Here is a 24,568-nt window from a genome sequence, read left to right on the forward strand (position 1 = left end):
GTATGTTTTCAAATGCATTTAAGTCAATATCTCACATATTTGTGCTACTGATTTTCATTCAGCTGTAGTTAGAAAAGACTTAATTCTTTGCCTAGTTGCACTAAATTACTGCAGAAAGTATTAAGCTTAGGTAAGCAGAATTAGCGTTATGGCTAAAATCACCAAGCAGCAGTCAGCTTTCAGTTTATCCTCTGCATACTCACAACCTCCTTTTCATCTGGCAGAAAAGATGATCAGCACGTGCTAAAGAGCATTGTCCCAAGGAACGCACCAAAGAGCTGTGTTGTGAGTACGACCATCCGCTACCCCGTTTGCTTTTTCGCTACACATTAAGCAAAACCTCAGTCACCAGCTGAAGACCGGGGGAGTGCGTCACTCTTGTATGGGAGGCTTAGCATTCCTCACATTCCCTAACGGGCTTTCCAGATTATACCCTCTTGAGAAGATGGTTGCCATATTTCTGCCTTAACAAGCAATACCTGAATATGCAAGGTGTGGTGGTTTTGTTTCAAGCCCAAAGCCTGTGGCCCTGCCTGATGTACTGAGTATGCTCAGGCTCTTTGTCCTGCACATCAGTGGGGGGAAAAGTGGAGCCCGAGGTTCATCGGCCGTGCAAAGCTCAGGCAGCCGGGGGATATGTCAAGGCTACCACGAACACGCCGGCTGTTGCACAACACACGCTCACTGCACTGGATTTACCACATTTCCAGAATGATTAACAGTTCTGTTTTCATTTTGTCTACCATACTCGCAAAAGTCCAGCCTTTTGCTCGAAACTGCGGCAGCGATGACTGGCACCCCAATTCAGCTGCCAGGGAGATGCAGAACATTTTTCCCAGGAAGAGTAATCACCTGCAGGAACATAAGAAATGGTCAGAGCAGTGGCTCACCTAACCTGGTGGTACTCAGTCTTTGAAAGTGGAAATGGGCAATGCTATTTAGGGACAGCAAGTCTGCTGCATTCAATTTCTTCTGCCCCCAGTCCCCAGCACCCATGTTTCATTGGATTAGGGATATTGGTGGACACATCCCAGGCTGTAGTATCTACTTACGAGCCTCCTGTTCCTGACATTGTCCAATACCTTCTGGGGCCTGTTGACATTGTCAGTCTCTGTAACATCCTGTGACAACACATTCCAGAAGTTCCCAACCCACCACATAAAAAAGTACTCTTCTTTATCTCTTTTAAGCTGATCTACTCATTTCATTGTGTATACTAACTGTGTATACTAATTTTCATTATTGTATTGCAGGATTTTTTGACTAACAGTTCGGCATTCATCTTATTCACTGCCTTTATGATTTTTGTAAATGCCTTGGCTTCCTCTCCAAATTGAAAAGTCTTTGCAGTCTCCTGATGGAGCAGCTGTTTCATCCTCTCTAATTGTTGTTTTCTCTGTACCTCTTCTTATGCCACCACATCTTCGCTGAGATGCAGAGAACAGACTGCACGAAGCGCTCAAGATGTCAACTCAGCAAGGCTTTATATGGCAGCACAGTCAATACCGTCTTCCTGATGGTGCCCAGCATTTTCCTGGGTCTTGGCTGCTGCTGCATGTTGAGCTGATGATTTTGGTTAGCTGTAAGTGAGGACTCCGAGGTCCTTCCCTCAGCTGGACCTGCCAGCTCTGAGCTCAGCATCACCTACAAGTGTAAGAACAGCGCAGACAGAGCGCACTGCTTCCCTATCCATCCCTTCCCAACAATTGCAACTTTAGATGTATCCTGAACAAAAAAATGTACCCACTCAGGACATTCAGGTAACCTCCACAAGTTTTTCATCCACTTTATTTACTCAGTCATTGTTCAAGCACTCACAGTGTAGGAGATCTCAGCCTGAAAAGCCAGCTTCTTCTCGATCAGAGTTGAACATAAACTTGTGGTTCCTTTGGAGATTGTTTTGTCTATGAAGCTATGGGCTACTTTGGCAATAAGCATTTCTCATCCCCTCCCTTCCTCTATAAGCAGTTTTTATAAATCTTATAAAAAGTAATTGAAAAAGGGACTGAAATCCAAGCTCCTTCCTCCTCAGTGAACTTCTAACCAACAGTTACAGTGTGAACATGGATTAATTTTCTCTGCTTCCCTGACCCAGTGAATATGAATGTATCCCTGAAGACTGACAAGGCATCAGTAGAAGGGACTGGGACAGCTCTTTCATTCAATGAAGGTTGTGTATGCTCATCGCTGGGTTCTTATACACAATACCAGAAACATCAGCAGGACCCTAAGGCAAGGTGAAGGGCCTTGCATAGCCTACAACCGTAACGATGAAGAAAACTTAACTTTACAGATCTTAGCACAGCTTGCTAGGGTTAAATTAATGCTTTTGCAGACAAAGAACAGATATGACAGAAAATGCATTTATTTAAACTGCTGTACAATGGAAATCTCAATCATTTTCAAAAGCCAGCTGAGGGAGAAGTGACTCACATAGCTTGTATACAGGAAGCTTCTTTGCAGTTTTCAGTGCTGAATTTCTTTTTCTCTGAATACGTCACTTGTGTGAGTGCAGTTATCTGCTGAGTGGCAGCAATGTTTGGCAGCATATAAACATGGAGAAAGACATGGTTCCTGCCCTGAGGAGCTTACAATCTAAAATGTGACATGGACAATACTATTCCAACATATAACAATCAACTGAAATATCATCAGTCAGATATAAGAAGACCCATTTTAACAAGTAATTGGAATACCAAATATATATATAAAGGCCACAGGTAGTACAGAGTGGTGTCTTTGTTCTGTTATGTATTTATATATAAGTCTACAGGCATGAAAGTTAGTGATGGTTTGCTTGAGAGTGAGTTTATTTTCTTTGGCGGGGCTGCTCCAGCTTGTGCTTCCTGAACAAAAATAAGGAAAATTAGATTAAAACTTAGCACTCCTTCTTTGATTTTACATGTCTGAACACTGGACAACACTGGGATGAATTAATTCCCATGCAACAGAGGAACCCAGTTTTGGGAGATGTAGCATGAAAGAAGTGACAGATTTTCTGCCCTGTTGAGGCACTGGGTCTCCACATCAGCATATGGTTGGTGAAACCTATGGCAACCACCTCAGAGGCAGAGTTAGCTGGGAATCCCGCTAGTTGTAGAAAGAGCGTATCACACTCTGTGTCTGCAATCAGGACAGAGTCCTGCCACCCAAGGGCAAAATCTGCTGGAGAGTCCAACATTCTTGTAGGTTAACAGTTTTTCCCTACTAAGTGATTGTCTGATCTTTATTTCTGTGCAGAGGAGAAGAGACAGTACGAGGAAGAAGAAAATCTGAAAATTAAATTTGAAACCACATGCTGACAAACCTTGAGCAATGCTGGATGCTCATACAACCATCCAGGCACAAATTGTGCCTCACAGATGCTTCCTTTTTTGAGGTTTTAAAGTCACATTTGGCCTGGTTTTTAAGGCAATCAGAGTAATTTTATAGTGTGCTGTATTTCTGGTCAGGTTCTTCTCTCTTCCCCAGTCATTTTTTTTTAACATTTCAAATAAATTTGAGAGAGGTCTTAATTTGAGACACGAAGCTCCTAAAAGTTTCACTGAAATCAGTAGCTGAGTAAGAAAGGAGGGTGACGGATTCTTATCCCAGATGAAAGAGAAGCTGCAATGAGTCTAACAGTTAAGTGTACTTTTGGCTCATCAGTTTGGCACTTGTGCATATATACTGACCACTCAAGCAGTACACACCTAAGCATGCTGCAATTTGCATTGCTCATACTTAGAGGACACAGCAGAGAGCTACGGGGTACCTTAAGAAGATGTTAAGGAATATGCCCAAAGCAGATATCAGAAGCCTGGCAGGGAGGTGAAGGTTGTAAGAGTGATGGGGAATGGATCAAAGGGCCTGCAGTATTTGGCAGATATTAGGGAACACAGAGACAGCTGTGTAGGAAAGTCAGATTCATTGGTGCCACAGAAAAGGGGAAAACAACAGACTCATTAAGGACAATAGTTCTGACTAACAGTTACGTGTCAAATGCATAATACCTTTTTTTTTATTTTGGTATGTTCTTTCCATTCTTGTCATTGCATGTAAGAACAATATATACAAAATTTTCAAGTTTATCTTAGTTGAAGAACATTTTGAAACTGTGCTGCGTATCTTAATAGTTACCTGAAAACCTGTTCAAGAAAGAATGTGTCACGGGGAAGTGTACTAAGACTCTTCTTGCTCCTCCACCTCTTCCTTTTCTTCTCCCTCTTCCTGCTTTTCTTCTTCCTCCTTTTTTATAGAAAATAGTTGTAGTTATCATGTACAAATTGAAGGAAAATAAACAGTCTTGAAATGCAGAGCTCTGCTTTTGCAACTGTTCTGTTTCTAGTAAATGCAATATTATTTGAGCTTAAAAAATAGAACAGAGAAGAAATGCACAGAGCTTTTAATCTTAACATGCCAAGGCTCTAGCTTTGTGGAGTTAATAGGCAAGTGCTGGAACATAAAAACCCTCTTCTTAGAGAAGTTAGAACATGATACCTGGTTAGGCTGCAAATAGATGTTCAAGATCAAAATGAGAATATGAAATATATGTAAATACGACAAAAAGTTTAGTATTTTTAATTATATCCTTTCTTGGAGCAGTAAACAAGTCAAGATTCATGGAATAGGAACTAGACTCCTGAATAATCTAAAAAACATTCAGAGTCAGATAATACAGCCCCATTTCTGTTTCAAAAGCTATTCTTTCTCTCTTTTATATAGGAGAAATGGTACAATTTAAAGGCAATAGACCTTTGCTTCAGTCAGCCAAACGAACAGTTATCTGAAAGCTAGCATTTATGTAACACAGGCAGCAATCTGTGTTTATTGTCTTTTAAGAGCTAGTAAATGAAGCTTTAAAGTGTAGTCCTACTCTGAAAAACAACTGAAAATTGCATTGTAGGCTTCTCTGCTCCTTCTCTTCCAGCAAACTCTGTTCAAGGGCACTCCTGTGTGTATAAACAAGCTTTATCTCAAAATGTCCTACCTTTGTATACTACCTAAACTACAAAAATTACACCAGGAATTTCTTCGTGGCTTAACCAACCAATCAAAGAATACATAATTAGTTTTCAGTCAGGACTGCAGGTAGTATATGAGCAGCACAGACCCTGGGTTTTCCTCTCAGACACATACTGTCTGTAGAAGAGTTACACCCGAGTCACTGAAGTAAAATGCTGTTTAACCATGTGCTTGGGAATGGACCTGTTGTAATCAGATTCCTGGTTTGAATAGTTGTCTTTCAGGGAAAACCACTGCACTAAGGGATCATCCCTGCAAAATCAGAAATGTCATACAAACTTCCGCACAGGTCAGCTGATTAGAAGTTCTTGTGCAAAGGAATATTGCCTCTTTTGGCGTTTTCCCCCAGCACTCTTTGAAACAGGGCCAAGCAAGCCCACAGACAAGCAACATCTTTCAGGTATTAAAAACTGCAGTTCAAAATCCAAGTCAATTACCTTTTACAGAAAAAATGGGTATTTTTCTTGCTTGAAGCATCAGTTAGTGGTGCCAGGGTGCACTAACCAACCTTGACAGCCCTCACCAGCCTCACCAGGAGCCCCCACGCTTTGTCATGGGCCCATGAGCTCCATTTCAGCTGCCAGGTCCACAATGCACAACTCCGACAGTGGGCACGTGTATATGTACACGTGTATAGATACATGCATTGCAGTTTGGAAGTGGGAAGATGTGAATGTGTCCTCTTATTAATTGCAGGTTTGTAGTTGAAAGTAGCCTAAAGTAATCATTAGTTTTACTGGCAGCACTGAAGAAAAAGTTCAAGGCATAAACTTGCAATGCTGGGCAAAACAGAAAAGTGTATAAGGAATTGCACCTGGGTCTTATAAATTCTGGCAAGGAAAATATTTCCTTTATAGGCAGAACTGCCTAAATTGTCAGAATGACTCTTTCATGCTCACAACACTAAAAATGTAATCAGCATGATGTCAGTTAGCAATTGTCAAAGATATAGTTGTCTTGGGAGTCCTTGGAAAATTTTATTAAAGAATCTGTGAAAGACAATTTCTCTTCCATTTACAGTTTTTAATGATTAAAGGCCTATCTTTGTTCCCAAACAATAAGACTATGACATGACAAATAATTATCTCTAGCAGAATATAATACTAGTATGTTTAGTTTCATGAATAAGAATTTACTAACTTTTGAGTTAAGCAATGAGACTGAAAAGGAATTAAATGCACACAAACAAAAGATAAAAGCAAAATGTACAAATATACTATACCCCTGTTGCTGCTTGTTCTTCCTGGCTTTCCTACACAAGAGATTCAAAAGAATATGTTTAAAAGATAGATCAAATAAAGAATATCAGAGGTCATATAAGGCAAAACACAGCAGAAATTAAACATTGAATTTAGGAAAACTACGTGGAATTCAGTTAATTTATTTTGAGATAATGTCCTCCAGATTAACTCACAAAGTACATTTAAGCTAAGCATTTACTTTGAAAAAGAGCTATAAAATCATTATATACATCTCCCTTTTTCTCAGTTACTTACAATCAAATTTGCTTCACTGACAGGCAAAGCATTAGAGCTGGGTTTTTGTTTACTTTTTCAGGTGTTTTGGGGTTTTTTTTGTAATTAGCTGGTCTGCAAAATGAAAGTTAAATCAGAATTCTCCAGACTCCTATCTATGTTATATATATTATCACTCAGAATCTGGCTTGCAATTCTGTTAACTGTTGTAGGCTGGAACAGATGCCTTGGCTCAACAGTACTAGGGAATAAGAAATAAAACAAGCCGGTTTTAGACTGTAGATTGAGCAAAAGTGATGAAGACAAGAGAAATAATAGAGAAAGAAAAATTCCAGTGAATGGAATTTAATGTTAGATACCACGCTGGTTATTGGAGAGAAGAGCTAATCTTACACAAAATCATATCATAGAATCATAGAATGTTTGGGGTTGGAAGGGACCTTAAAGATCATCTAGTTGCAACCCCCCTGCCAGGGACAGGGACACCTTCCACTAGACCCGGTTGCTTAAAGCCCCATCCAACCTGGCCTTGAACACTGCCAGGGATGGGGCATCCACAACCTCTCCAGGCAAGCTGTTCCAGTGCCTCACCACCTTCACAGTAAAGAATTTTTCCTAATATCTAGCCTAAATCTACCCTCGTTCAGTTTAAAACCATTACCCCTCATCCTATCACTACACTCCCCATTAAAGAGTCCCTCCCCATCTTTCCTGTAGGTCCCCTTTAGGTACTGGAAGGCTGTTATAAAATGTCCCTGGAGCCTTCTCTTCTCCAGGCTGAACAACCTCACCTCCCACAGCCTATTCCTACCCCTCTCCCAAAGAGAAAGAGCAAATGGAATAGTACGATGCAGAAGGCATGAGTGGTTGATAGGAGTTTGCATAGAATGAGTTGAGATAAGGAAGTGAGCTGCAGTGCCAGGGTTTATATATGGCCTGGGGAATTGCTAAGATGGGATACAGACTCGCATTATAATATGATTTTTGAACATGTTTCTAAAATAATTCTGCCCTGAAGTGAGCCTAATCTGTACTGCAAACTGATTTAACTGGGACAGCACTTAAAAAATATTCTAACCCCCAAGCTAAAATCTAAAGTTAAAATCAGATGGTAAAAATAAAGAAAAATTATTACCATCACATCTACTGACCAGCAGAACGCTTGCTGTGCACAGGACGTCACAGTTTTTCCTCAAAAAACTCAAAAACAAAGGGACAGACAAAGCAAGAAGGGACACTATATCCAAACAAAATGGTTCCTCAACCTTCTCCATCAGAGGATGGGGATTAGAAATAAAATAAAACAAAAAGATTAGGAGGAAGTCAAGGATAAGCTTGATGAAGTGATTAGGGAAGGAAAGTATGCAACAGGTTTAAGGTGAAAAAAAAATTCATAATCTAAGGAAATCCTAGTGCAGCTGTCCTTTGTTGACGCAGGCTGAAAGCTGTTCCTGTTACTTACTACCAGATCTGTGTAAGAGACTCTTGTGGATTAACCCCAGCCAGCAACTAAGCACCACACAGCCATTAGTTCGCTCAGTCCCCTGCAGTGGGATGGGGGAGAGAACCAGAAAAAAGGTAAAACTCGTGGGCTGAGATAAAGACAGTTTAATAGGACAGAAAAGAAAGGGAAAAAATAATAATGCTAAAAGAATATACAAATCAAGTGATGCACAGTGCAATTGCTCACCACCTGCTGACCAGTGGCCAGCCAGTACCCGAGCAGTGATCTGCCCCCCCAGCCAACTCCTCCCAGTTTTGTTCGGCATGACATCATATCGCATGTTGGGGTCAGCTGCCCTGGCTGTGTCTCCTCCCAAATTCCTGTGCCCCTCCAGCCTCCTCACTGGTAGGGCAGTACAAGAAGCTGAAAAGTCCTTGACTTAGTGTAAGCACTGCTCAGAAACACCTAAAACATCAGTGTGTTATCAACATTATTCTCACCCTAAATCCAAAACACAACACTGTACCAGCTACTAGTAAGAAAATTAACTCTATCCCAGCTGAAACCAGGACAGGGACTTTCTATTTCAACATCTGCTCCGGGCTTTCCTGGATGCTTGCCTGAATGCAGGGCTGGAGCTGCTGAAGCCTAGGCAGTCTAATGTGAGTGTGTGCAGAACAACCTGTCACTGTGTGCATTTATCTCTGCCCCTTTCAGGAGGCAGCTGCTGACTTAAGAGTTTTGTTTCTCAGAGGGCTGGGGTCTCTCGCTGGTTTTCTCAGGGTCATACCAGCCTGAAACTGAAAGCTGGAGCTTCTGGACTCCTGCATCTCTCAGCAAGGGCAGCAGAAGCAACATGCCTCTGCTGAAGCTGCAGCCTCCACACGTACCCACGTTGACCACTGGCTGCCATTCCTGCTACTGAGGCATCGGAGGAGCCTTCTGAAATCATCTGGGAGCTTCCGTGCAGCTCCACGCTTGAGACAGTAACAGTTTATTTTGTTATCTGTCTTATGCTCATTGGCAAAGACTAAGATACCTTTACCTCACCAAGACACTTTTAGAATTTCTAGAATTTTTCCATAGCCCCGGCATTTCTCCTGCAAAGTCACTAGAGAAAAGCTGGCTGGGTTACACCCCACATGAAAGAGTCCTTTTTAAGCTGGTTTGAAACTGAGTGCTAAATAATGCCAAAATGCCAATACTAGATTCCCACTGGTACATTAATTCAGAAGCAGAACATAAAACTGCAATGTTTAAATTATGGCATTTTGATCTGAGGGTTTGTGAAAAGGGTAAGTTGACACTCCAAAAGAGTCCTGACTACTGTTCAAAAGATGCAACTGTTTGGCTACAAAACACAGTGGGCCACTGATAAAAAGGTCACCCTTTCAGAACTCAGTATGCAAAGACCAGCTCTTAATAAGCTAGATTAAAAAAAGACATGGGTGGGGAAAGTACACAGAAAACATCTATTCAGTGTGGTCAAGCAGTCAAACAAGTTGTGCTGGGCTGCAGAATGAGAGAAAGAGAGGGAAATACTGAAAATCCTGTGTTGATACTACATGTATCCTTTAGGACCTAACATCCAGTGGAGATACTCTAACAGCAATCAAACAGTCTTTAAATGTATTTAACTTCATAAAACCCTGGCCAGGTAAGGAAATGTTATTCCAGCTTTCTGTTACAAAGGTAAAATGAGATACAAAGACAAAAGGCAGAATTCATCTCACTGTAGCTGCCTCAAAGTTATTCTTCTCATCTAAACTCATCCTTTGTGTGCTGTCTGTAGTGAATGAGAATACCAGAATTTCTACAGAATGATTCATGCCATCCCAACAGAAGTGATAATTGGGATGAACTGTGGCAAGGTGGGCAGATGCCATGACACTGAAGTGATTTGTCCTAGGTGACATGGAAAGTGGGTGGTGGAACCGAGTGAAAAATGGGGTTTGTGCGTCCCTGGCAGAAGCCCCTCGTACCTTGCTGCCTGCAGTGGTGAGTATCCTCTCTAAAAATGAGTGAGACAGGAATAGAAACAGTGCTTTTTTTTCTTCCCCCAGCAGCTAACATACACCTGGCATGATGAAGGTGGGTATCAGAGTTGGACAATTTCAGGAAGACTTTTCCTCCTTCTTATGTAAGACCATATAAGAACATTTTGACACTGCCAAGACTATGCAGGTGAAAGGGGAGGATTTGTAAGACTAACTATATTTTATGCCCTCACAAGCACAGAAAAATCTGTTCAAACACACTATCTTGCCTGGTGCTGTCTCCTCTGCCAATCCCCTCCCTGTAAAACTAAAGAAGAATGTATTTTCCACTTACAGCTCCAATCCATTCTGTGAGAAATGGAGCAAGGTGCTTGTTGTATAGGAGTGGTATTGCATTATGTCATTACAAAACCTCTCATACACAGCTGCTTGACACATTTGCAGACATGTTCCAGCATTCTGTTCTCATTTGAAAAATATTAGACTGCCAGCCAGAATGGCAAGTAACCTAACCCAGTCAGGGGATGCACTGCAGTTTTATGCTGGGCTTCTCTTAAGAGCTGAGTAAAAAGGTATTTGATGGCACTCATGTGTTGGGTGAAATTCATAAAGACATGAAAAGCTCTTGGATACAATTTAAGGAGAAATTTCAGTTCCCACTGAGGACTGTCTCTCCTCACTGCCATTTTGAAATTTTAAATGGGACTTCCCAGTGCCTGCAGCTTGCATGAGGCTGTGTGAAAGGTGCTTTTCCAGCCTAACAATGACCAATTCTGTCATTGTTATAAAGGACAATGGGGAAAGGCTTACAGAGAGGTGCTTCCTCTGGAAAAACATAGCAGCTAGATGGAAAAAAAACCAATACACATTCGTTTTGCTCTTTAGTGAAAGAGATGATGCATTTATGACAGATATTCCACTGGGACGGTCTGATCTCCAAACCACAAAAAAAATCCAGCAAGTGTAAGTGCTTGATCCAGCAGTAGGCCTGCATCTTTGGGAAGAGAGTCACCTGACACTGCAACATCAAAATGAACCCATCCTTAAACGTCAAATTGTCAGAGCAGCAGGAAGAATAAAGCAGCTGGATCCCTATCTCCACACCCAAGATCTATTTCTGCCTAGTCTTTACTGGGTCTAGAACCTGGCCAGTAACATAAACACCCCACTGAGGAAGACACCGGCACACAACAGAATGGTCTCTTTTTGCGGGATCCACCTACATTTCAACCACAAGTACTTTACTGATGTTAGCTAACTGCAGGATATTATATTAGGGAATTGAAGGAACTCATATGGTTGCTTCCAAGAACATTTAACACTGCAGTTTAAGATCTGTCCATGTGACTGTAATACCAGACCATGATGCAGGCAGAAAGGATAACAATGGTCTCCATTTCTGCATGGCCCAGGGGTTTCTTCATGGCCTGGAGAAGACACTGTCAGATCTGGCTCGCTGCAACAGCAGTCAATGCTGGTACATGACAACAAACATTAACAACTAGATTTACGAGCAGTGCAGATGCTGGCCATTGATAGCCGCAAATTTTTCCACACAGATAGGACTCAAATGTCTAGTCCTAAATTATTCTTCATAACTAGAATCTGGTTTCAAAAGAGCATTAAAAAAGAAAGCTTATGGTAACAAGTGGTAAAAGGAAACTGTTGAAGACAACTGCTGTTATTCAAGATTCAGAGCGAAGTTCCCTGGAATTTTATCTAGGTTTCGTATCACCATGATGTCAAGGAAAATGCATCCAAAAGACAAGCAGGACCACGCTGCAGTCAGCCTTCCCACCATGAAGCACACTAGGAGGGCCTGTATGTTTATGTTCCATGTGCTTAGCACGTAAAATCCTCCTATCACGAAGGGAAAAAGGAAAAATTACCTGTTGATCTTCTGAAGGTGGCTGAGCAGACTGAGACTCTTCATGAGCCCCTTCATCTGTCTTGTCTTCTGTGTGTGCCTCCGTTTTGTCCGTGGCATCAGACTTTTCAGTCTCCTGGCAGCAAAGGAGAAGTCATTGTTAGTTTCAGGGCACATAACCAACACTTCATTTCTATAAAACTCTTGACTTTACAGTTTGGGGAAGTGTTTTTCTAATTTACTTCAGTATTCAAATGAAAATATACCCTTTTGGACATTTTCCTGTGAAAGGAACACTTGTTGGCATGTTGATCTGTTGGTAAAGGCATGGGGTTTGTGTAGGGAAAATGTGAATTCAGGCACTTATTCCTCTTCAGAGCATAGTAGATTCTCTAGCTTTTCTATGAAAAGTTTAATAGAAACCAATGCTCAGCCTGATGGCACATTCTAGTTTCAGAAAAAAAAGCTTTTTTCACCAGCATGCATTCCAATTGGACTTCATCAAGAAGCTACAGAAAAACAGAAGTAATAAAGGATTTCATATATAGTCTCTTAACTTTCTTGTTTAAAATCATCAGGAAACTGTTCCGCATTTCACACACCCATCTATCAAATCTATTCTAGCACTATGAACAAGCACCTTCTATAAGGCTCTTATTTTAAGTCCTGCTGTACTTTCAGCTAGGTAGCTGTGAAAGGTCACAGTGAATCACGCACTGTGTCAGATAAAAGGAGACCTGAATGGCCTCAAGTGGAACAACAGAAATAGGATGAAATGCAATAGCATGAAGTGCAAAGTCATATCACTTGGGACAGGTAGTTCTGGGAGAGAGATTAGAAACAGATGTTTCTACTGCACTTTGGGAGCTCGTTAGTTGTTGATCATCAAAGAAGGAAAAGATGGATGTATTTAAATAATCACAGAATAACTGAGCCATGAATGTGGTGCGACAGTGAAAGAGGTAATAAATGTGATCCTCAGATGTACGAGGTGGAGCTGAAAGCAAATATTAATGTCATTGTGTAAGGCCAAGGCAAAACCTTCTCTGGATCGCTCTGTACTGTTCCAGTCACTCAGGCTCAAGAAAGAGAAATTCAGACTGGAACAGGTGCAGAGCAGGGCTACAGGAATATTTGAGGGAGTGGAGAGCCTGTCTTATGAAAGGGTGACAAAAAAAGCTTCATTACTTTAATCTGTTGAAAGTAATGCTGTGAGGGGATACGATGGGTCTCTAAAAATAGATCAGAGTAAACATCAGGGAGGGATAGGATAAGGAAGAGCGCTGAGGTAGATGCAAAATGAGAACAAAACAGCTGTGAATAAAAATTTTAATCATCAGCAGTGTGAAATTTTAGAAGGGCTTTCTAAGGGAGAAGCAGAGGCAAAGGATCTAATTCATTAAAAGGGAATTTGACCACTTTTGAGAGGTGTTATCTGGTGTGGTTGCCTCCAGCAACAGAGAATTGGGCTCAGGGGAATTCCTGTCCTGTGTCATCCTAAGTCCTACATGCTTTGGGCAGAGTAGCATGTCCCTGATGGAAGACGAGCTTCTTTCTCACCCCTGTGACCAAGCCCTTACAACTCATCCAGGTGGTCTGTTTGGATTTTTCTGCTTTTCCATAATTTCATTTGTCTCTAGAGTTAAGCAAAAGCCCCCACTCAAGATCCCCTGTCCTTTAAGCTTCACAAGTCTTCCTCCAGTGTCCTCATTATATATTATTTCTTCACCCGGTGTACTTAGCCTGCAGAAGCGTGACACTAGCATAGCTATCTGGCTTTTAGCCCCAGAGCAGACTTGGGTGAGTGCTGACTCAGGGATCTTTGTCCCGTCATGTGGTATGCAATATAAGATATGTCCTCCTGCTGAGATGCTCTGCTGGATGGGGACAAAAAGTATAGAAAGAAGGTTAGGAATGTTTGGAAGCAGATACCATGACAGAGCGGAGAGGGACAAAATACTTCTTCAGTTTTATCCTTTTCCTGAAACTTCACCGTCTGTAAGATTTGGTGCCCTTCTGGCAATTTCCTCCTGAATCATGGAAAATATGTTTTATGTGTAAGGAGCTTGCAATGAAAAGAGAGTAGGCATATACGCTCATTAGTTGCCCTTCCTCTCTGCAGAGAAAAACAGCAGCAGCAGCAAAACGCCCTGTGGATCAGCAGCAAGCGTTGCCCTCCCTGCAGTCCTTCCCAGCACTGCGCTGCCCCTGCCCTCCTGGCAGAAAAGGCCTTTCCAGGGCTGCACGGTGAACTGGAGCAGGAGGCTGATCAAGATTAAAGCTTTAAAAAGAAAAACATTTCTATCATCTCACACAATTTACATGCTCCATTACACAGCTGCATGAATGTTTCTGCCAGCATGTGGGGGATGCCTGGGGAGAGGAATGAGCAGCTGGGAGTAAGCAGAAGGAGCCAGAGGAAGGAGGAAGGAGAAAAGACTACTTCTTTTTCTGGCAATTTTGTCTCATTTCAAGTACACATAAAACTCCGGGCTCACTGCATTCTGATCCTGGTGGCATTGTTATTAAAAACAGATCTACAGAGTCATTTGTTTGGCTTAATTTATCTTTTACTTTTCCCCACAAGCTAAGAAAATATTTGTAGATTAAAATATGTAGTAACACAGACATATATTGAAATTCTCGTGAAACATTGTGTTAATACATTGTTTTCTTAAGCAAATCCTAACTTCCTTACAGCTACTTTCTTTGTAGCAGTTCCTAAAATGAAAAGGATAGTGTTAATGAAAACTAAATTGGTTAGATATTTATTTTCAGCATGTATATTAACATTTCATTTTAAAATCTATGTACTCGATATTTTTGGCAGATACATAAAATACATAAAAACTGAAGACGGCATTCTAATTAAAGTGAACTTATTGTGTAGAACTATCTCAGATGAATCATATACTTACTCAGAGCATGAGGCAAAAAAAAAGTTGTAGTTGAAAGAACTAAGAACTCTAGAAGCAGCATGTTATCAGCCAGAACACACGCGCGCACACACACACATAGAGAGTTCTTGTTAATTATATGGAGAACTGTGATGTTTGGAATATCATCATTATACTAGCTCTCCATAGAAACATAAAATTTAATTTTTAACTAATTTAAAATGAAATACCATTTACAAAGATTGGCTGACAGGTCATTTTCTCTTTAAATAAAATGCACATACTGTAAATTTGTAATTCAAAACAGTCTTAGTAGAAGTCTTCTTCAACTAAAAGACTAAAGCTCAAGCATCTATGGATTTTGGGATATCAAGATTATGGATATTAAGACCAAGAATACTAAGATTAAGGATTTAAGTATATACAAGATTTAAAAACAGACCCTCAGCTCAAGTAAATCAGCTTCACTGAGTTCACAGAGCAATTGCAAACCTAAATGATCTTGCTACAATCTACTGCTTCTCTGGACTTCTGGGAAACAGAAGCAGTATTCCAGGGCAGTTAATAAATTTCTCAAAAATCCTGATTGTCCTTGAAAATAAAAAGCAATTAATTACCTGCATCCAAACCTTGCTAGGATACTCAGAAGGTGTAGTAATACAGCATACTGTTTGTCATCTTAGTTTAAGTAACAAGCATCTCATTGACAAAACAATTCACCTGTGCCATTTTAGAAACCAAGCAGAGCAACTGGAGCTTGTAATGGGCTGTTCACACATTACCAATATTTCAGAGCATTTTCAAGAATATTGAGAACAGTCTCAGACTAAACATAAAAGTGATGGGGCCTTTAAAAAGAAACATACCCAACTTTGGAGGCAGTTGAGACTGACACACCTGACCCTAGACATACAAACTACATTGATTATAGCTCAAATGTACACACATATACTATTGGCACATCAGTGTTCATGCCACTAATCCAAGATTAAATGAGATCATTCAGAAATCCATCACTAACTTGAGTGATCTTTGGGTCAGGTGTAAAGCACAGCTGTCCTCTAAATCCCAGCCTGCCATCAAACAAGTTTAGAAGCTAGAAGTATTCCAGACCAGGTATTCCTTCAAGTGAGAAGGTATTTCATAATAACAGACTAGAGAACTTATTAACACAAACACTTTGCCTGCTTCTTCTCTGAGGCACATAAAACTGTGCTGCTCATCCCTGTTAAATGATGCTTTAGAAAACAGTATCATGGGGAGGCAACAAGAGAGAGAGGATGATGTGAGCTAATTGACCCTTTCTGAAGTACCGAAAATATTTATTGGTTTCCTGCAATGTCACTGAGTTTTATGACCACATAGCACCCTTTAAGAATAAAAAAATGTACTTGATATAGAGGGAAAAAAGTGTGAAGATCTTTGCCTGACTCTCACAGTGATCTAAGCAAACCATTAGCATTTAGAGCTTCGGCCTTTCCACCAAGATCTGCAGAAGTTTACACATGCCATCCAGGCATCTAAATACTTCATTGTATTGGATCTGGAAACACGGTGATGGACACAGCAACTGGCCATTTGTACAGTGGTACCTGACCAGAGCCCTTAGCAGAAATCTGAACAGGGCTGGCTGCAGAGAGGGGTAGGCGTCTCCTCAGGGAGCTGCCCCACAGCCTGTTCTCCAGCCAGCCTGGTTCACTTTGATGTTGATTTGCTATTTCCTACTGAAATAATTACAGCTTTTTTGTAAGTAAGAGGATACTTAAATAAATGTGTAAAGACTACTTTGCTTGTGTGCTGCAGGTCTGAGAAGGGTTGTCTTTGTATCTGTGTGTATTCAGAGTTTCTTCACATGTGTCTCAGAGTCAATCTGCACCTTGCTGACAACTTTGATGTGTCCTAGACATACCAGACTCACCCTGTAAATGTAGATCAGCTTGCACATTAGGGTCTGGCACCAGCAGAGCTCCAATACCTAGCAGTAACAGTTCAATGTAAACACTTGATGAGTAGGTCTGGTGACAAGTTGTAGCCACCTGACCCAGAGAGAAGTCAGGGCTGCAAAAACGAGAATTTGCAGAACTAAAACATGTATTTTGCACTCAGCAGGCTGACGTGGCAATGCATTTAACTACAAGTGTTTTGTTGGGAAGTTATAATTTGTTGAGGGAGTAGCAAAAAGTTCCCTGCTTGCTCTAGACAATAGACTCAAAACAGTCCTGGGTCAGGATCCTAGTGGACAGTGCTGTGAAACAGCATCATGGTCATTAAAGAGCTTTTCTACTGCTGATGCAATATGAGACAAAAGGTGGATGCAAAAGGAAAGAGAATCTTCTGAGGCATGAGTATAAAACATGTATCAGCTTCACATTAATCTTTTTAATGTCTCAGTGAGGTAAAAACCCCTAGAAAGCAAATATTTACTGACTGTTTTGTGGTGTTTCTGTTCTTTATAGTTTGTTTCTTTTATAAATTATCACCACATTCCAGAAAAAAAAAAAAAATTAAGAAGGGATTAGTAGGAAACCCTGTCATATGTGTCATCATCACCATCTCTTCCACACCTGACTTATTATTCCAGATTCAGGCTGTGGGAAATCAGTGTCACGAGCCATTCATTGTACTTCATGCTAAGGTTGAATTGACAGCCTAATGAAAGGAAAGCAGAAGCAGTGCAGCAAGGTTATTTGTATGACAAAGCACAGCCAGACTGTCATGCAGTGAAGCTGCTGAGAAACACTTCTGCAATAAATGCTAAACTACTTGTATATGTCTCTCTCAAATTCAGGAACAGATTCTAAAAGGGAGACAATGTAAATATACTTCCATTCTTTACACGGATTTTTTAAAAACGCTCTCACTTAGTTCCACTTTCTGAACTGAAACAATTGCCACCACCACCAATGCGGCAGTTAATCAGCAAAAACCATAATTGGTTGCTACCAATAGCACTAACATTAATCTGCCCAGCAGAATGTACTGAACATGTTATTTTCAACATTTACAAAGTTGTCACAAAGTAGAAACTGTAATAGCCCCTGCTGACAGCTGGGAGTGAATGAATTCTAAAAAATTGTTACTTTGCTTCATAGACACGCTATCTAATAGGAGCTTGCATGAAGGAGCAGATAATATATGAAGTGGGAAGATGGAAAAATGCAATTTTCTTTATCTCATTGATTCTCCACATATCTTTTATAATAATTATAATATGTAATACCTGCAGTCCTTTAAGCCTTTCATGGCTTTGTGGATGTTAATTAAATGAATTCTCAGAAGACCCTTGTGAGGTAGGCAAGTAATTTTTATTTCCCTTGGTGGGAGATGGCGCAGCTAAAGCAGAAAGTTTAAATCACTTGCTCCTTATCACTCAGGGACTCAGCGTCAAAGACATTTATAGCAACTGTGGCTCTCCCCTGGGTATCTCTTCATCTGTAGCTGTCAAAGCACTTAGCAGAGGCTCCTTTTTCTCTCTGCTTTTACAGAAGAGGAAAACCAGGGACATTTACAACAGCGTTTCACTCAAAGTTGCTACACAGTTGGCAGCAGAGTTGGACCAGAAGGCAGATCTCATGCTCCAGGGCAGTTCTTCAGCCAGGTCACCACAATGCAGCAGAGTCCTCCTATCACTCTGGCTTATCACTCTCTCGATTCATTTCTTTTGTTGAATCACCCATGTTAAAGATGGCAACATTAGATTGTCATCTAACATGATCTCAGGATAAGAAAGCTGTAATGCTCTCAGTTATAAAACTTCTAATTAGAGGAAGACTCTGTTAAAGATAAAACACATTGTTTTCTGTAAAATGAAGAAAAAGAAAAAATAAAAAAAGTAAAAAAAATCTTTTTCTTTTGCCATATATATATTAGAACATTGTCAAAATACAGTGGACGGAGGGCAATGGGTAGACTTGCCAAAGGGATTTTGTGAAGTCCTGAGTGAGACTTTAAGTTACCTCCTCAAGGCAGAGGGAGCAAACCCCATAGTGCCAGTCTGCGTGTACACACAGAGCATGGAACAGATTCATACCCCAGCTCCTCTGTTGGTGGCCAGTACAAACCCTGTTTGCCTAAGGTTTCATGCAGTCAGATGGAAGGTTTCTTGTAATTAACACAACCATAAATTGCATTAGGAAATTCTGCATTGTTTAAAAACGGAACATGAGAAAATACTGCCTTGTGTCAACAATAACAACAAAAAAATCATCAGCTGGAGGCATGGTATCAAGCCTGCAGTAAAAGAAGGGGAGAAGTATTTTCTAATATTTACTGAAGCAGCCACTTTTTTCTCCCTTAAGAACACTTTGCTGCACCAGTACCTAATGTAATGCTTGTCACTGCCCCTTATTTGACATGCTGAGTCACTGTCTATCTTCAACTTTTATTAAAATCAAATAAATGTCCCCCACAGAAGGAGAGCAGTGCATACCTTTGTGCCTGGAGGAGGAGCAAGACCCAGGAACGAATAAATAATATTTTCTTCTTTAGCAGAGAAAAAGGATTCAAAATCCTAAAAAAGGAACAAACAAACAACAGAGAATTGGTAACAAAAATCAAACAAAAAGCACAGGAGGAAAAGACTAGCCCAAGCAAATCTTTCTTATATTGATGAGAATGACAATGCATTTGTACAAGTGCCTACATTATATAAGGCCCAGGAAGAAAACTCAGATAAAGGAAGTTTCATACTGGCTGGCAAAATGATCAAATGGGCAAATCTCTTCAGAGATTCACACTTTAATTATATCACATCTATGTCAGAATCAGATAAAATTAAGCATCTCATTTTAATGTGCCTCAGCTGTACACACCAAAGCAAAGCTATTCCCCTTTAAATGTTAAAATAAAATTTGCTGTGAATAAGAACACAAAATAGGCCCTCAAAACCCTGGACAGCTTTATGGCAAATAAAAGGCAACAGTCAACATAACAGCACAAGTGAAATGATAATGATGAAACTGTTTATTTTAAAGAAAAGCATTCTGGTTAGAAAATGCAGTTACTTTTCAGCCAAACTTGGCAAAGGACTGTGTTGTTCCCTCTGACATATATGCACCAGCCAAAATGTCTTGTCCACATGTGAACTGAAGTTATAAATCATTATGTTAAATGCCTGTTTTCTCTTCAGTGCTAATATAACTGAAAAGACTTGAGGGATGGCTCCTATCCTGCCATCTAAAACTTGCATGGTCTTTACTGTATTCACCTGTACAACTTTCCTATCAATTAAGGAAGGTCTGCTATCGCTACTTTGTTACTGGGGAGTTCATGGCTCACATCTTACAGAGGTAAAAATCAACATGTATTTAAGATCTCAGCAGAAACTCTGGTCATAAGTGACTGGCCCACAATTACACAGCAGCTCTGCGTAGGACAGGGGACTGAACGCATGTCTGCCGAGTCCTAGACTACTGCCTTCACTACGTTATCATCCTCCTTCTCATCCCAAATAACTCCAGAACTAGAAACCTGTAAATAATAAGGTGCTGAGTCATCCTTGAGACTTGTTTGTAAAGCTGGGTTAGGACCTGAGTTGTTTTATTGGACTGTTTTTTATCATTTCTAGAGAATGAATTATTGGCCAAGGGTAATCCTAGGGAAAGGCTGGAGTGGATGGTTTAGAAGACACCTTAATATCAACAAGAATGGAATCAATGACATTTCAGTCCAGTTTGAAAGAGGTAACATAGCTTAACAGACAAGATAAACGACGGCCTCTTTCACTGATTTACCTAAGAGACAGATTGGCTTTCACACAGACCTAGCTACAGGCAATGGGAACTGTCCAGTCTGGGAGAAGCCCCAGAGCACATTTTGCCCTGACCAGGCAGAATACCTGCTGCTGCTCCAGGCCACCCATTTCTCAAACCATGTCTTTGTTGTCTTCATGTTCCTGTGGGGTTCTCCTTCTTATCTAACCCAGGTCCACCCTAAGTATTTAAGAAAGCCAGTGTCTGAAGTCTAACCCATAAACTTAGGAGCAATACAGCAAACAAGAACACAGGGATTTTCTGCAATTCAAAGGGCTGGAATTTGACATGGGCCTTTGTCAGGCCATACAAACACAGGAAACTTGTGTCCTCCTGCATACCACATACTCATAAAACAGCCTAAGCAAACTATGGCACAACATGTCAATAGCTGGGAAACAAAGAGAAGACTATAACAAGGAAGGGCCATGAAGTGGCCTTGGTATTTTATACGTCTTGTTAGTTCCTCCCCAGAGGAAAAGCAGCAGATTGTAAGTGTACTAAAAATCTCCGGAGACACACAGCCTTGTAGATAACCAGACCTGAGAGCACAGGCAAGTGGTGTGAATGACCAGATGAACCCCTTATCAGAAGAGGATACAACCTTCTATCATATCAGGTACTCCTTGGCAACTGGTAGTGTACAATCACATCCCACAGTAAATGCGGTATCTCACAGTAAATGGAAGGTCAATTACCTTGCTTACACTGAGAAGCAAGCTATTATGTATTTAGCATGGGGTAAAAGCATGACTACAGTGACCATGGAATAGTTTTTCTATTGTATATTTGCACTCTTACTTTCTTAATGGTGACTTGTTCACATCTCCATTCACTGAATGACCAAAGATAACTGTTCCCAAGGCAGGCAGTAAGAAAAATGAGCAGTAACAATTTATTTCAGGTATGCAATAATATTATACCTGTATGAGAAGACGTAAATGGTCTAGGCAGAGGCTAATGGTGTCATTTGTCTTTGGAACTAGTCTTTGAAAAATACAGTGAAACATATTTAAAAAAAAATCAATGAGTTTTTCTTTATGATATGAGTGAAAGTGCACATATACACTCTATTCCAGCAACCTTTGTATGACCACCGTGGAAATGCCAGACAGCAAAACAGCAAACTCCAATTCGACATCAGTGGAAAGTTCTTCCCCACATGAGTGGTATGGCACCACGTCAGAGTGCACAGAGAGGGCATGGAAACACCATCCTCGGAGACTTTTGAAACTCAGATGGCCAAAGCCCAAAGCAATATAAACTAACTTTAAAGCTATCCTCGCTTTGAGCTGCAGGCTGGACTGCAGACCTCCAGAGGTCCCTGCAATTTCTGTATATTTGACTTTAGCAGCTATATGAAGCATGAAATAAAAGTCTTACCTAATAATTCAGAGATTCTTTAAAAAAAATATGTACATGGGTAGTTTATTCTATGGACTTCAGTTTACAGAGAAAAGCATAGATTTCAGTTTACAGAGAAAACCAGAAGTTTATATTCCATTTCTTTGCTAGTTTTCTAAGGCTTTTTGTTAAGAAAAACAAAGACAAGAGCAACAGAGTGCTCAATATATTTAGAAAGTGACACAGATGCAGATGTCTGTCTAGACATGAGCAAAGAAGCAGCTTAAGAAAAAGATCAAATAAGATCATAATTGCCAACACTGATGGATTAGAATGGATACTTGAAATTGGTGCTATAACCAGGCATACAAAATGAATCCATTTCTAATCTGTTTCTTCAAGTGGCAATACCAAAGATCTGAAAGAAAAATAAGATTCAAGCTATTTATAAGTAAGTCTTAAGCTTCTCTGACCTCATGGAAAAGCTGCTCATGGTGTATTTTCATAAATGCATCCATAAGAAACCTCCATTTTACTGTACAATTTAGGAAGTGAAGCAGCTCTTCAGCATCAGCCAGAAGATGCAGATACTTTTACGTAACAGCAGAAAAGGAGATTAGCAACAGGACTGCATTTACTTGCTCATTATGTCAGTCTGTTACAGCATGAAAAGGAAGCCTCCTCACCAGTCCCCAGAATCCCCTCTTCCCTTACCTCCACGCCCAAAATTTCACTGAACTGCAGAAGAAGGGATTGGAGAAGATCTCAAAGGACCATTTCTCCAAGGTAGGAACCACTACACTATTCCTGATAGGTGTTTCTCCAATCCATTGGTAATGACCTATAATTAGATAATGAGACTATCTCCTGAAAACTACATATTTTTTTCTAATGTCTGACTTAAAGTTTCTTTGCTGCATTTTTTGCTCATTATATCTTGTCCCACCTCCAGTGGGTGTGGAGCAGTCATATTTTACAAAATCCTAGAACCACAGGATGGTTGGTGGTGAGAGGTGGAAAGACACCTCAGTAGACCATCTAGTCCAACCTCCTGCTCAAAGCAGGGTCAATACTGAATTCAGACCAATAATTAATTCCTTTTTGCTGCAGCCCTTAAAATATTTGAAGATTGTCATGTCTCTCTCCAAATCCCTCTTTCTCAGGGTGAGGAAGGAAATCTTTTATCTTGAATTTTCATCTCCCAAGGCCAGTGGTCCCAGGCAAGCATGCTGCTAAAGCATATACACATGCACATGTGTGAATGGGAACGAAACATACAGGACAATCAATAGGAAGAGAAGTGAGGGAAAAGAGTGATCTCAGAAAGGAGAATGATGAGTAATGAAGTGTAGCAAGTTTGACCTAAAACCAAAGGACTACCTGGGAATGAATAAAGGAAAAAATCAGTAGGAAGGAGAAAGAGAAAATGTCTTACAAAAAAATAGGTGTAAAGAGCTTACTTGTTTAGCATAGCAAAATGAAGATTAACAGAGGATATGATTCCCATTTAAAAATACATTGGACTAGAGCTGTTTAAGCTAAAGGGTGATTTTGGCATACCAGGAAATGGGTATAAAGTGGCTTCATTTACCCAGGCTACAAATTTGAAGGTTTCTAGATGCCACAAGTCTGAGGCCCTTGAAGACTGTACTAATAAGAGCAACATATTTTAAAGGCATTTTCATGAATTCAGGACACTGGATTGGAGTCCATGACTCAGACAGAACTTTGCAACTTGCAGCCCTATTTTTAATAAAGCAGCTGAGGGCAAAGGAAGTGGTACACAGGGGAAGAGTTAAGATATACCATGTAAACTTTAAACAGCATAAAACAGTTCTGGATTTCAGAATGATGGGTCTGTTGGACCTGCACAGATTATGCAGGGAAGTAGAATGCAAATCCCCAGCTTTATACTGTAGACATGTTGCAGAAGACATCATGTCACTTGGAGGAATTTTGCACCAGTCTGCCAGCCTCTGGCCATGTTCTCAACTAGCCCACATAATCCCACTTCACACTCACTGTGCAGTTCCCTTAAGGCACCTTCCCCTGAGGAGAAGGATAAGGCTCATGTACTGATATGGATCTCCTTAACTTATTTATTTTGAAATAATGATGCTATAAATTAATCTTTGTTATGCACCTACTGGGATCATTAGCTATGAGCTCTGAGAGCTGGGTACATTAGAACTCCGGAGACTTTTAGACTAATTGTAAATTTGATTTACTTTTTAAATCAGTAGCTGCAACCCCTTTCCACATGGAGATGCCTTTGCAAAGGACTCTGTCTTAACTTAAATTTATTTCAAGATGTAGATTATCTGGCTTCCTGAAATAGCTTCAGACATGGAGTTAAAACAGTATATTTATCGTTCACTGGCAAGGCTGACCAGCTGAAACATTTTATAAGGCAATTACTCTTTAATTCACTATATAACCTCTCCAGGGAATATCAGAAATATTTATTGCAACATTGGCTGCCACAAAATCCAGAGTAAGATATATCAAATTATACCTTTTATTTGTGCAGACTGGATGTTGAAATGCACATGAACTCTAACCTACCAAGTTCTCTTTTAAGATTCCTGTGAGAAAATGAGGAAACAATTGCACTCCATTATTCATACTAGCAACTTTTGTTCTGAGAGCACTGAAGTTAATTCTGAAAACTTAGTGGCATGTAAATCCCTTCTGTCTCAAAACAACCTTTGCAGTAGTTCACACTGGATTTGTGGAGTAACTTAAAACTGGGCTCACTATGTGATCTGCGTTTCAGAGTACTTTGCAAGT

The 24,568-nt window shown here is 40.4% G+C and overlaps 1 protein-coding gene across 1 annotated transcript in view; it reads right to left on the minus strand.

The window, feature by feature from the left end:
• Positions 1-2,347: 2,347 nt before the first annotated feature.
• The window catches only part of SH3BGR (SH3 domain binding glutamate rich protein), a 29,436-nt gene continuing 7,215 nt past the window's right edge, over positions 2,348-24,568 (minus strand). The window contains exons 3-7 of the mRNA XM_075033680.1: positions 19,114-19,194; positions 11,810-11,923; positions 6,227-6,256; positions 4,120-4,227; positions 2,348-2,846 (exon numbers count right to left, since the gene is read on the minus strand). Coding sequence (XP_074889781.1) covers positions 4,162-4,227; positions 6,227-6,256; positions 11,810-11,923; positions 19,114-19,194 — 291 coding nt within the window. The 3' untranslated portion in view covers positions 2,348-2,846; positions 4,120-4,161. The remainder of the gene's footprint in view (positions 2,847-4,119; positions 4,228-6,226; positions 6,257-11,809; positions 11,924-19,113; positions 19,195-24,568) is intronic.

Source organism: Buteo buteo, chromosome 8 (genome assembly GCF_964188355.1).
Source record: "Buteo buteo chromosome 8, bButBut1.hap1.1, whole genome shotgun sequence".
Lineage (NCBI taxonomy): Eukaryota > Metazoa > Chordata > Aves > Accipitriformes > Accipitridae > Buteo > Buteo buteo.